At 39.2% G+C, this 13,597-nt stretch overlaps 1 protein-coding gene across 2 annotated transcripts in view; it reads left to right on the plus strand.

Annotated features, from left to right (window-relative positions):
• The window catches only part of NALCN (sodium leak channel, non-selective), a gene marked incomplete at both ends in the record, with an annotated part of 232,005 nt that overhangs the window by 24,848 nt on the left and 193,560 nt on the right, over window positions 1-13,597 (plus strand). For both annotated transcript variants that reach the window (XM_084271507.1, XM_084271508.1), the window contains 2 exons: window positions 1,051-1,190; window positions 2,007-2,135. In XM_084271507.1, coding sequence (XP_084127633.1) covers window positions 1,051-1,190; window positions 2,007-2,135 — 269 coding nt within the window. The remainder of the gene's footprint in view (window positions 1-1,050; window positions 1,191-2,006; window positions 2,136-13,597) is intronic.

The raw sequence follows: 13,597 nt of genomic DNA on the forward strand, positions 1-13,597 counted from the left end.
AGCTTTTAGTAGGTTCTTGCAGAAGCCACCCCTGCAGCGCCACACACACACAGCCCCCCTGCCCCGCCCCCAAAACCTTGCCACACAAACCCAAAACACCTTCAAATCAGTCACTCTTTACCCATAGCCAGTTTTTTTGGGTTTGAACAGACTGAAGACTGTGAGACAGGGCCTGTGATTGTAGGAGGATTGCAGAAGTTGTGTAGTGATTGCTGTTAGGCCTAACTAATCCACTTCTGACAAATTTAAGAGACATTGTAATTTTCTGCTTTATACACATGGGAAACTTTGGTACATCATGTACACATTGAGAGTGAAGGCTGATCGTTAGAGATAAGCACCGCAGATTACCCGGTTTATGCACTGCCAGGCTCCCCCTCCATTTCCTTAGTACTTTGAGTGAATATTAAATTAAGCAGTCACTCTCTGAGAGCGAGAGACAAGGATTAAACCAAAGCATTTTCACCCAATCATTACACTAAATAGTCTTTATGGAGTGCCTAACCTGTCACGGTGGGTATTAAGGAAATGGTTCCTTGTTCTGCGGCTTGGCTGAACGTTGTGTTGTTAAGTAGAGTCTAGGAAGAGAATTATGTATGGTTTTCTCATGCACTTTGAATTAAATGGAGAGTTTATAAGCATGTTGCAACTCAGAAGACGATCTGTTTATATGTACTTCTACAACATATTAGTTTGCAACATTAGCAGATACTGATTTTCATATTTGGAAGTTAAATCAGTTTAGCGAAAGTTGTGGGAAACTTGTGGGGTAGGAAGCTGAGGTAAGCTTGCACAGTCTTGCTGAGATAGAAGTATTATGAACATAACAGTAGTAGAGTATATTTTTGGAATTTCATTTGGATAACTTAGATATGGATTAAAGGATTTACTAGGACTTTTATTTTAAAAAACACGGTTAAAATGAACCATAAAATAAACCAAGAGAAAACTGAATAGTAAAATCATATGTAGTATTCATAGTTCTGTACATGAATACAGGAACAGAGCAGGATCACCAAGGAAAAAAAATCACAATTCTTCTGTTTGTAGGTGTTTGAAATTGCTGAAATAGTTGACCAGATGTCACCGTGGGGCATGTTACGGATTCCACGACCACTCATTATGATTCGAGCATTCCGAATATATTTTCGTTTTGAGCTGCCAAGAACTAGGATAACAAACATTTTGAAGTAAGTAAGGCTGTTTTCTGAAAGACAACTGTTTTAACCACAAAGACTGACTACCCAACTCAGAGAATGAGCCTTCATGTTTAATGAACAATTTTTTCCCCGAGCTTTAGTTCCGGCCAAAAGTCCTTGCTGTTTTCTATCTTTAAGGGATCATCAGGTTTCCTAGAAAATGATCAAAACTATCAGATATTTAAAGAAATCTTAAAGCATTTTGATGATAACTGTAGCCAGCAATTTTCAACCATTGGCAGTAAATTTTATTCCATCAATATGGGCACTTAAAAATTAAGCTGAATACTCTTTAGTAGGGTAATATTAGCAAGTACAAATGCAAATACACAAGCACATGCTGTAATCGTTACAGTTACAAATGTATATGTATTGATACATGTACAGAGATGCTTACATGCAAGCACACGTAAGTGTGTTTGGTACAGCATGTAATAGCAAAAGCCATGGTGTGGTAATGTGAAAGGGATTTTTTGTCTATTTGGTATCGACGTTACTTTATCTTTGTATCTTGTCTGTAGAAATCATTAGATACTGTTTTTAAAAAGCTGGATTTTTATATTTTTTGTTAATTGTTTTTGTTTCACCCTTTGTAGTTTGCAGTGTGTTTAATTACCCGAACTTACGGGTTTAGAAAAAAATCACATCTCCTTTTTCCATCTCTGCACAGAGTGAGAGACCAGTTTTAAAGACAAATTTTCTGCCAGAGGAAATATTTTCTATTTGAGCACATTTTCTATTCTGAAGACTTTCAGAGGAGGCTTCACATTGCACGTGCATTCACTACCATATTTATCTTTTTGCCAGGCGTTCTGGAGAGCAAATCTGGAGTGTTTCGATTTTCCTTCTGTTCTTTCTCCTCCTGTATGGGATCCTGGGAGTACAGATGTTTGGAACTTTTACATACCATTGCGTGACAGATGACACTCAGCCAGGGTGAGTTACCCTGCACAGGCTTGATGTGGGGCTGCTTTTCCATTGCATATGTATAATTGTAGTTTGCATCAGTGAGTGTAAAATGGATTTAGAAGTGATTAATCAAAATACACTAAATTGAGGAAGCAAAAATGGTAGGAATTATGAAAAATACAAATTTTAACTGTGACAGATTACAAATTATGGCATTGGGCTGCAGTCTGATTAAGGTGGTGAGTGACCTTGTAGCGGGGAGAGAGCAGAAGGGCAGAGGAGGCTTCAAGAGGTGCATTGCCACTTGTGGCTTATTCGGGTCACTGATGATTCATCGGCCTTTGTAAAATACTTATGATTAATGTTTTACACTGGTGATCAAGTAAACATCATGTTTTTGATTCAGCACATACACAAGATTAACTTGACGTACAGCATGGTCTCTTGTCACTGGGACAGCTTATGAAATCACAGATAAGTATATGCTTACGTGTGCTGTGAAATTGAGGACTTGGCTGTATGCTCAAGCACCATTACAGTGTGAACTTCTGTTACACCTACTTCTTTGTTTTGTCCTTGTTTCTTTGGATGGGGAAATGTTAGCTCTGGAATTGTAGCCTTTGCTTTAGTCAAAATTGGATCCTTCTATTGCTGTATTGAATTTTATCAGAATGTACAATAAATAGACAGTTTAAGAGAGCAAAACACCCCTTAATCTGCCACTGTGTTGAATAAAAAGTCTGATTGTTGCAAGACTGTTTTAAAATATTTTGTTTCTAACCTAGGGCCTATATGCTACTGGGTATAAAATGAGGTTATTGAAAGTGTCAGATACACAATAGGTTACCGTATTATTTGAGAATATGTTAGACATTATGTGTTATTTTGTAAAATGAAAAAAATTGACTTTTGGATATTTTCTTACTTATTTAATCAATACTGTAGTAAAATGTGGAGCTGATCTTCACCTAGACTGGAAATGAGTTGCTTCATTCTGACTTTTTATAAAGAGAAAAGCTTTATATCAGATTTTTTTACAGTTCCCCATAGGTATGGGGGAAAAAAACCTAACTTTGTGAAAATTTTTTGTGGTAATGAGAAGATCCATGATTCTGTGATTTACCTATGTTGTTTGGAAGAAAAAGAAGTGGAATTGACAGCGCAGGGAAAATTTGGCATCATATAATTGCTTGTCACTGAATACAGCTTTTCTCTGAAATCAGCAGAAGAAGATGAAGTGGGACATAATGATGTTTGCAATATGGAAAGTTAAGTTTTTAACTTTAAGGCTGTCCATCAAAATTTTGTCTTAATTTCCTCTGCATGGGTTGTTCTCTGAATACTGCATTATTTTAAAAAATATAAGTAGAAACTGTATGGAAACACCTCAATCTTTGGTTGTTACATAAATAAGCTAAAAGGGTAAAATACTCCGTAGGTTAACCCATTTTAGACAGGTTTTTATTTTTAATTTAAGTCGGAAGTCAAGCATGCAGAATTAAGGAAGTTTTAGACTTGAGGTTGAACATCTAGCCTTAAATTCTTCTTTCAAGTAACTCAAAGTATATATATATTTAGCTGTTTAAAAATTAGAAATCTTATTTAACTTATTTTTTAAGTACCTCGGATTGGCACCTTCGGACAGTAATCATTTTTGCCATCTCCAAACCAGAATTGTAACTTCATATGGCTTCCACTACTACAGTTAGATTGAAAGCAACTTTTTCCCTAGAGGTGCTGCCTCATTTATTCTGACTAAGGAATTGCTCTCACACAAAGGACAATATTTTTTTTTCTTTGTTGCTTGGCATGTGGACTTACTGCTTATTTGTTCTCTGAAAGTGTTTATTCTTGCCTGTAACATTTATCCTTATACCTTGTGAGCACACTGATCCTTTTTAATTTTTGAGGAATGCAGTGCAGAAGCTCTGGGTGAAGTTAGGTTGTGCCTTGTGTAGGTCAGGGAAGGCTCTGACCTTCCCAGAGCTGGCTGCAGAATTTGTAATAACCAGCCTGGGCTGGGAAATTAAATATAGAGAAAAAAAATAACAGTTCTGGTGCCAAAAGAGGACAATTTAGAGGCAGACATTGGTCTAAAATGTAGTTAGAAAGGAGGCAACATGCCACTTCTGAATCCATGAGAGTTTGTTAGCTGAGATGTCATAGAGCAGAAAAGCACAAAAATTCCCTAGACAAATTTTACATTTGTCTTTGAGGTTCAATTTCTCAACTTTATGAAGAGTATTAAACATGCCTCTGAGAAGTTAAGTCTGGTTGGTTGTTCGTTCTCATGTGGTTCTGTTCTGGGCAATGGAAAGTGGCCAAAGTTGGTTTTACTTGGCCTTCAGTAACTTCAAAGTGTTTAATGAGGCCCAGTTGTAAGTACATAGTGCATCTGTAAGCCAGGTCCCAGGCTCCCAAGTCAAGATCAGAAAGTGAAAACCATCCAATTTGTGGCCACCTGAGAGAACATGAATTTTAGGTGATTTCTCAGGTATTATGCAGAATTCTATGGGAAGAGCCAAGGGCAGAGTCTTATTATTGAGGTCAGGGCTTCATCCATTTCAGAAATTTTAGAAATCACTCTTTTTAAGTCTACCATGATTATAAGGGAGGCAAGTGTCCTTTGAAAAAGGCATCTTAAAATCTTGCTATCCTTTTTGTATTTGAAAGGACGTGCAGCCTCATCAGACACTCATTGCCTCTTTGACTGCTGCAAGTTCTTTTATCTTCGCATCCTTCTTGACGCCCGCGCTGCCTGACCTCCTGTCTCTCCACCTCCTCAGTCATTTTCTAATGTTAACTCTGACAAACAGAAATACTGCAGTGAGCTAACTGCGGTCTGAGTTTTTCATTCCATCTGTGAAATCAGAAAAATCTGACTTCCTTCCAAAGGCTGAAAAATTGGGGGTTTTTTGGTGATTTGATGATAAATCCTTTTTTTTCCCCTCATTCTTGCGATCTTCTTTATTTTGCCAGAGTTTTTTCCCCTACAGGAAACACTTTCTTTTTCCTAGACAGTTGTCTCACTCGGTATTCCCTTGTGATTGTTACTTATCTTTTTACAATCAGGCTGTCTCAGCTTTTCTCCAAATGTCGTTTGGTTTTCTTTCTGCCAGTAAGCAACAGGATGTTCTTTAGTTGCTTGAAAGACACACACTATGGTTGAAAGACACATACTATGGGCAAAACAGTACAAGAGGGACATAAAAATATTGGAGAGTGTCCAGAGGAGGACAGCGAGGATGGTGAAGGGTCTGGAGGGGAAGTCTTACAAGGAGAGGCTGAAGTCCCTTGGTTTGTATGGCCTGGAAAAGAAGAGGCTGAGTGAGACCTCATCGCAGTCTATGGCTTCCTGATGAGGAGCAGCGAAGGGGCAGGCGCTGATCTCCTCTCTTTGGTGACCAGGGATAGAACCCGAGGGAACAGCATGAAGCTGTGACAGGGGAGATTTAGGTTGACTATTAGGAAGAGGTTCTTTACTGAGAGGGTGGTCGGGCACTGGAACAGGCTCCCCAGGGAAGTGGGCACAGCACCGAGCTTGACTGAGTTCAAGAAGCATCTGGATGATTAATTCAGTCCTGTGCTCTGACTTGGCTGGCCCTGTGTGGAGGCAGGAGTTGGACTTGATGATCCTTATGGGTCTCACTTCCAACTCAGATTATTCTATGATTCTATGGAAATGTACTGTATATATAATCCAATTATCTAGATGAGTTCATAAATTATAAGCAGTTTGACAGGTTGTATGTGAGGTTAATTTGAAAGAAATGAACAAAGATGGGGAAAACATGTTGTGTTCCTGAATCTACTGTAATTTACTCTCAGGCATCCCCAATATACAAAACATACTTCCACAAAGACAGGAGAGAGAAATTATTTCCCAAGCATTGTTTTGGGTCTGTTAGAGTGTTCTGTATTGACTGTATTCTGTATTGTAGACTACTAACAACACAAGCATACTTTCATGCTACATAAATAGATTGTAATAATTCACACCACTACATTTTCCTTTTGGAATTCTCAGGGAAAAAGAAACACACCTTCATCAAAACAAAGAAGACTGATGGAGCTAGCTGCCGTAAATTGTAGTATTTATCTATTTATTCTCCCAAAGTCATTCTTTAAGGGGCTTTTTTTAACGCTTCCAATAAGGTACAGATTAAACTTGTCTGTAGGCCTGTCTGCCTTCTCACCCTGGCAGTCAATTTAAAATCCTTTCTTGCAAGGTTTCTTGTTTAAAGTAGATACTGCCCAGGAAAAAAGATAAGAAAAATAATTACTGAGTAACAGAAAGATCTAAGAGGTTCTTGGTCATCTTTCCATCTGTCTATGGATAGGCCTTGAAAATGTCAGAAAACAGCTTCAAAGTCTCTGGATCTGAAAGTTCACCACAATATCTAATAGAGAAAATAAATATGATTAAAAAGAACAAAAGGGATTTGAGATACTGTCTTACATCAGCAGTGGGAAGATATGAATGAGTAATTGGATTTCTGAGAAAGGGAAGAAATCAAAGACCAACCTTGAAAAATCAACGTAACAGGACTTCTTTAACAGGGCACATTAGCTTGTTGATGCTAGTTGAACAACCAGTACTGCTTTAATACTGCCTTTGGGATTTATTCACAGCCTCTGTTAATGGTGATATGCCTCTAGTATAAACTCCTCAGAGAGAACAGAAATAGAAGAAATCTTACTTTTTCAGGCCTGATGTTTTTTTAGACCCCAGCCAAAAAGGATGAAAAGGATGGAAGAGATTTCTGAGGTGATGGCCAGTACTGGTGCCCAGGGGAAGCAGTCTTCAGGAATGGATTTCCCTCACTTTCAGAGGGCATGTGATTTCTGAGCAGAAATGCTGACTTTGTCCAGAACATAGATGGTCATCCAAAGCAGTTGGGCTGTTGATTCATTTCACCCAGGCTTTACAGGTGTTTTGTTTGCCCAGCTCCATTTTGAGATGTTCATTTTAATGAACCTCAGCACTTTGTGTCTGGGAATGACACATGCTTACCTGTGTTAAGATTTGGAGCCATTCAGGTTTACACAGCTCTTTCTCCCAGTGCAAGCATCAAAGTTTATTAAACTTCTACTCACTCTGTCAACCTTTAGGGAATTCCTGTCCTCCAGCTAGTAAATATTCCTTTTGAGTAAGCTGGAGTGAATTTTATGGACTATGGTGAAATTGGTGTCTATAAGTCCAAGAATTTGAATAACGTAACCACCACATCTCTACAACTCCATAAGTCCAGAAATTTCTATATTTATTCAGGAGATTTTTACCTTAGAATTGCTGTACAGAATTAGGGCCTGGGAGGTATTGAACTTTCCATAGGAAACCTGCAGGAGGCCAGGATGTCGCCAGGTGGGACATCCTCCAGTATATCATAAAACTGAGGGAAATGACAGACATCACTAGAAAAACAGGATTGTAAGAGTGCTAGAGGAGAGCTGGGAAAGTTATCTTTGTATTGCAAGAGGAGGCCAGACAGCCAGTGGAGAAATGTGAGGATGTCCTGACATTCACAGGTTAGACAGCAGCTATTGCTAAACAGTACATCTCCCTTAGCCTGGAAACGCTGTGAGGAAGAGTCACTTCTGGATATGCAAGCAGTTACAGGAAGTACTAAGAGAGAAGTCCTAAGAGAGGCTTCAGCTCTGACTGCATGAGTGTTCTATCTCATATGCTGCTTTGAAAACCAGGTGAGTGTTTTCAGTTTTGTACTGTGTTCTGGAAGCCGAATGTGATGTCTGAATTTGGTTCCTGTCCCAGTCCCTTGGATTACTGTAATTTGAAAAGGTCTGGGAAATGCTGGAGTGTTCATCCTGAGATCCTTATGAGCAGATTGAAGCTATCATCTTGGCTATTTTATTATTTCCAAGAGCTTGTGGAGGGTGGGTGAGGAACTGAAAGGGACAAAACCAGCAGAAGTTCAAACAGGAGGAAGGGATTAGAGATAGTAAAGGAAAAGCCAGGTAAGCTTAACTTCTATCCCTGGAAGAATTCTTTAGTGAATAAACAAAATTTTAAGCAGCTGATGGATAACAAGTGAGTGAGTAGCAGCTAATACAGATTTGTCAAGAGTAAACCATGTCAAACTAATATGATTAGCCATGGCAGGGTAACAACCATGTGAATTGGAGAGAAGAGTGGAGGTCATAAATCTTTATTTTAGGAAGGTTTTGTAACATTCTCACAGGACATTTTTGTAAGCTGGAAGAAGAAACATGGTTAGGGTGAAAATAATCATAGAATAGGTGCAAAACTGCTTGGAGAACATGCTCAGTGAGTTGGTATTAATGGCTCATTGTCAGAACAGAACGAGTGGGGATCCACAGAGGTCTGTCTTGTGCTATTTGGAGTTCTCATTAACATCCTTGACGATGTCAGACAGAATGTACTTACTGCACTGAGGATGATGACATGAGGTTGGGAGGGACTGCAGACATTTTGGAAGGCAAGATGAGAACGAAAATGATCTGGACAAATTGAAGACACAATGAAAAAATTGAAACTCGGCAGGGACAATACTCTGCACTTAGAAAAAGGGAGCTGCATGCATACAGCATTGTGAAAGACTGCTTAGAAGGTAGTTCTTCATATTAGGGACCATAATGGAGGAACAGAGATCAATAGAGTTTTGCTTTGGTAAAGGTGTATAATTTGGAGTGTGAAACATGTCAGCATCATTTGGAGAGAGCCTACAGGAGGTGAAATGGGCAAAAGCTTAGATCTATAGAGTTGAGCTGGTAAGGAGCATTCAGCAGGTTTTTACCTTTGCTGAAAGGAAGTAGTAGACACATACCAGTTTTTGAGTGGTTAAAAACTTGCACAGAGAAAATTATTCTGGTCCACTACTAGGATAAGAAGTACTTGTATTAAATTTCAGGTTAGGTAGGATATCAGGATAAAGCTTGTAGTGATAGGGATGAGGCCACACTGGAGTCCATTCTCTGGAGAGGTTCTGAATGGGGATCTTTAAAACAGTCTGTGGGAACTTCTCTTGGAAAAGGTAGAGGTAGTCTGGGGCAAGGAACTATATTTGATGTCCTGTTGAGGCTTCATACGCAGCCTTATTTTTCTGTGATTCTATGTTTTCCTTCTTGATATAACAGAAGTAATGTATAATTACCTTCAGCATGCAAAGAGCTGTTTGCTACATCTCTTTTAAAGGGGCTGTACTGAAAGTGGGGAGGATTTGGTACAAGAATGGAACTCCAGGGTGTTAGGACAGAGTTGAGAGCATGCCTTGCTGCATCTTTTTATTTTCTCTTTTTTTTTGTGTACAACTAAACTTTGGGAGCATGTTCTTGAATGTTCCAACTTCATTTTTCATCCACATGGCATATCCAGTTCTCTCACCAAAATGTATTTCTTACTATTAGAGATGTTACTATTTGATTTTGTTTTACAGTAATGTAAAACATATTTCTACTCAATCTCTATATGCAACTCTTCCTCTACCACTGCTTTTCCAGCCTTTTACCTATTAAGCCCCTCAGTCCACTAACTGGCCTCTCCATCTCATATAAGACAGAAGAATTTTAAATAAATTTCCATAAAATCCCCCAATTCCAGCATTGCTATCACTTCCTATCTCCTTAGCACAGAACGGGCTCATCAGTTGCCTTAATTGTCAGTGAACCACGCTTTATTCAACTCAGACACACCCCATTCCCTCTTTTTCCAGTGTCTAAAATACTGACCGACCTTCTGTCCCTGCTGTAACAGTCTCTCCTGAGCTCACTGATGCCTGATTTTCCTAGCTTCCTTCATAGATGGATAGTTTATTGCCCGTCTTCTCCCTTCAACCTCCTTGTCTTCATCCCTGCCCTCCTAGCTCATCTCAAAGGCTATGTCTCCTCACTCTCTCTCCTTATGTGGGGCACCTGCCAAGGCAGCAGGAACAGCTTGGTTTCTGTGTTGCCTGTCTCTTTACTTGATCAACACAGTCATTGCTTATGGGCAGTATTAAAAATTGTCTTATTCTTTTGGCTAAGATAGGGTTAATTTTTTCAAGAAGCTGGGAAGGGATATAGCCAGGACAACAAACAAGCCAAAGGGATACTGCATACCATATGATGTCATCCTGCTCATTATCACAGAATTACAAGGTTAGAAAAGACCTTTTAAGATCATCAAGTCCAACCATTCCCGTCCTAAGCGAAAATATATCCTTAAGTACCTCATCTACCTGTCTTTTAGACACATCCAGGGATGGTGACTCAACCCCCTCCCTGGGCAGCCTGTTCCAGGCCCTGACACCTCTTTCAGTGAAGAATTTTTTCAAACATCTAATCTGACCCTGCCCTGGCACAGCTTTGTGCCATTTCCCCTTGTCCTGTCTCCTGTCACCTGGCTGAAGAGACCATCACCCACCTCTCTACAACCTCCCTTCAGGGGAAACTGGCCAGAGAGGAGGGATCACCACTTGCAGATGGGCTGGACATTGGCCTCTGGATGATTAACAAATTGCGTTGTGTATGACCCGCTTTGTGTATTCTAAGTATCGTTGTTATTTTCCTCTTCCTTTGCTGTCCTAGTAAAGTGTCCTTATCTCAAGCCACAAGTTTTACCTTTTCCTTCCAATTCTCCTCCCCATCACACAGTGGGGAGGGAGGGGTGTGCAAGCAGCCATGTGGTGCTTAGTTGCTCTCTGTGGCTGAATCATGACAAACTATAATACCAACAAACTTTTAGTACACCTTTTACCAGGCAGGTTAACAAGAAGGGCCCTTTCAGCTGGTATTTGTAGAAAAAGCTTTAGTTATGGACTGTCAGTGGCTCATTTAATTTCTTCTCTTGAGCTGGATGTAGGCTCTAGGATTGACGGCTAGACCAATTTGGGATTTTACATTTGGATTTCTTGAAGCCCTAGCAACACTTCAGATCTCTTCCTGACAAAATTACTTGACCTTAATGGAGGTCTGCAGCTGCATATTTTAATGATACTGTTCTCTGTAATGCCCTGTCAATGAAGCACTTTCACCAGATATATAGTGACCCAGTTTTGGCAGTGAGTCTTCCTGCCCACCATGTGTACCAGTCATGCTATACAATAGAGAGATCAATCTGCTTTCTCCTAGGCAAAGTGAAAACCGGTGTAACAGCCGGTTCCACCAAATGGAACTTTGGTCAAATGGCCAGTCATCAAATGCTAAATAGCTTCCATTTTGAGGTAGCTGGATGATGTTGAAAATTTGTTTTTAGGTGCCCTTCCTTTTGCTGTGAAAAAAGTCACATCTCCTGCCAGTTAGTGACTGGTCTGTGCAAATGCATTTGATGAAGGCGTGCTGGATGGTCTTGTCACTTGGTAACACAAGCTTTAGGAAAGAATTGTTTTTCATCTACTTCAGATTTGGATCCAGCTCAGTATTTTTTTATTATCTTGAGGATTACCCTGTCTTGTATTTAAGCAGAGTTTGTAGAGATAAAACTGCATAGTGCAGTGGTTCAAAGAGAGAGCTGGGGAACCTCGGCTGCTCACTAGCTGTAGCTATGCTGTTGTACATGACAGGTCCAAAACTGCTTGTGAGCTTTGATGGAAGTGAATCCCAGATGAACTTCAGGCTTAGGATTTTCAAAACCTACAGTGCACTTTAGTGACTTTGTGTTTTCCTTACAGTAGACAGACAGCTACTGAGAAGGTATTTTCCTATATTCAATCCAGGTATGTCTGATATGCAAACTTAGGTTTTTGAAGGTATCCTGAACATACTTGAAAATCAAAAGGGATACAGTCTTCATCTCAGATTGTTTCATGTATTTAAGTTCATGTCTCTGCAATTTAAAAGGCAACTGAGGCATTTATCACTCTTTTATTTACATCCTGTAAGGAAATAAATTCATTGGGTTGTAGTAAGTACTATAGGTATGAGACCACTTGAACTTGTAAATAAGTCTAATCTGAAGCACCTCAGTGAAATACAGATTCATGCCAGCTAGCTAAATTATTTGATATGTATTAGCACTTACAGCAACAGCCTCCTTACTGCATGAATGCCATTAATTCCTGTTGTTTCCATTCCTGGGAAGCAAGTCTTGCATTAGCATACATCTCTTACAGTTGCCATAGGAATTCAGATTCTTTGTGGCTGGTTGTAGTGGTCACAAAAATGGGCTGTCATAGAGTCCTTATGCCATGTGGCATTTGATAAAACCTTAAGTACAGGTATCTGGTCCCAGTAGTAGCACCTGACTTAGGAACCTAAATGCCTTGAATTCACTCTCTGGCTCACAGAGAGAGGGATACCTCTGGAGTGTGGCTGAACCCATCCACCTTTCAAGCTCTGGAGATGTGTTTTTCTCATGGAATCCTGACATGGAAGAAGTCAGGGTTGCAGAGCTGCAGCTTTTTATTGTGCAGCTCCTTCCCATAGTTCGGCTAAGAGTGAATTTTCACATCCTGTAGTGTGAGATGAGGTCGGTGATTTGATTTGAATCTCTTCCAAATTCTTGCACAGTGCAGGGAATAGGAATAGATGGAACATCAAAGGCACATTTTCTAGACCCTAACTTAGGTCATGTATGAATTGAAACAAAGCCACAGTCAAAACCAAATTAAACTTTACCTGCCTCGTGATAGGCAGTCTGAATTAATAATGGTTATTACTGAATATGGGTGAGAGGAGAAAGGGAACAAGACTAGTACTTAATTTATTGAATAAACATGTAAACAATTTTCTGCTTGAAAAATTGACCATAAAAGGAAGAATCCCTAAATTCTGTCCAGCAGGGCTCAAGCTTAGACATTACAGGACTGTGAAGTGTCAGATACTGAAACCTGAAACCAAACATAGTAAGATCTCAACTTAATGATAAGATATACAAATCTATGTACCTTGGGGCAAATATACTGAAAGACAATATATTAGCTGTAATAAAATCTTACAGTGTCTATCTATTGAATTTAGAGTCAAAGGAAATAATCAGATCATCTAGTCAGACTTCATCTTGTTTCCCCTGTATGAAATCTGATAGCTTGTGTCTGACTCCGGTGTGTCTCCTGGACATTAATCTATTCCCGATTAGTTAGCAGATCATTCATAAGCAATGGAACTTTTTATTTATACCAAAACCTTTTTCACTCTTAAAAAAAAAGTTCCTAATTCATAATCTCAGTTTATCTGATTTCAACTGTTAGCTTTGTGTTCTTGTTGTACATTTTTATGCTAGATTACACAGAACTTTAATTCCCAGTATTTTCTCTGTGTGAATCCATTTACACACAACAATTGAGGAACCTTTCAATATTCTTTTATAAACTAACATTCCATTTAAGTCTCTTACTGCAAAACATTCTCCAGTGTTTTCATGATTTTGTACGATTTCTCAATTTTTAAAAATATTTTTAAAAATAGAAAAAACCTCTTTGTAATGTTATTCATAATTTTAATGAGTGTCATACATAGACTGATACTAATTCATTATTGTTCTGTTTGTACAGTCTGGGAAAACACTGTCTTCTTTTTGCCATGATGTTATTGGG

Source organism: Gallinula chloropus (assembly GCF_964237585.1).
Source record: "Gallinula chloropus genome assembly, chromosome: 1".
NCBI lineage: Eukaryota > Metazoa > Chordata > Aves > Gruiformes > Rallidae > Gallinula > Gallinula chloropus.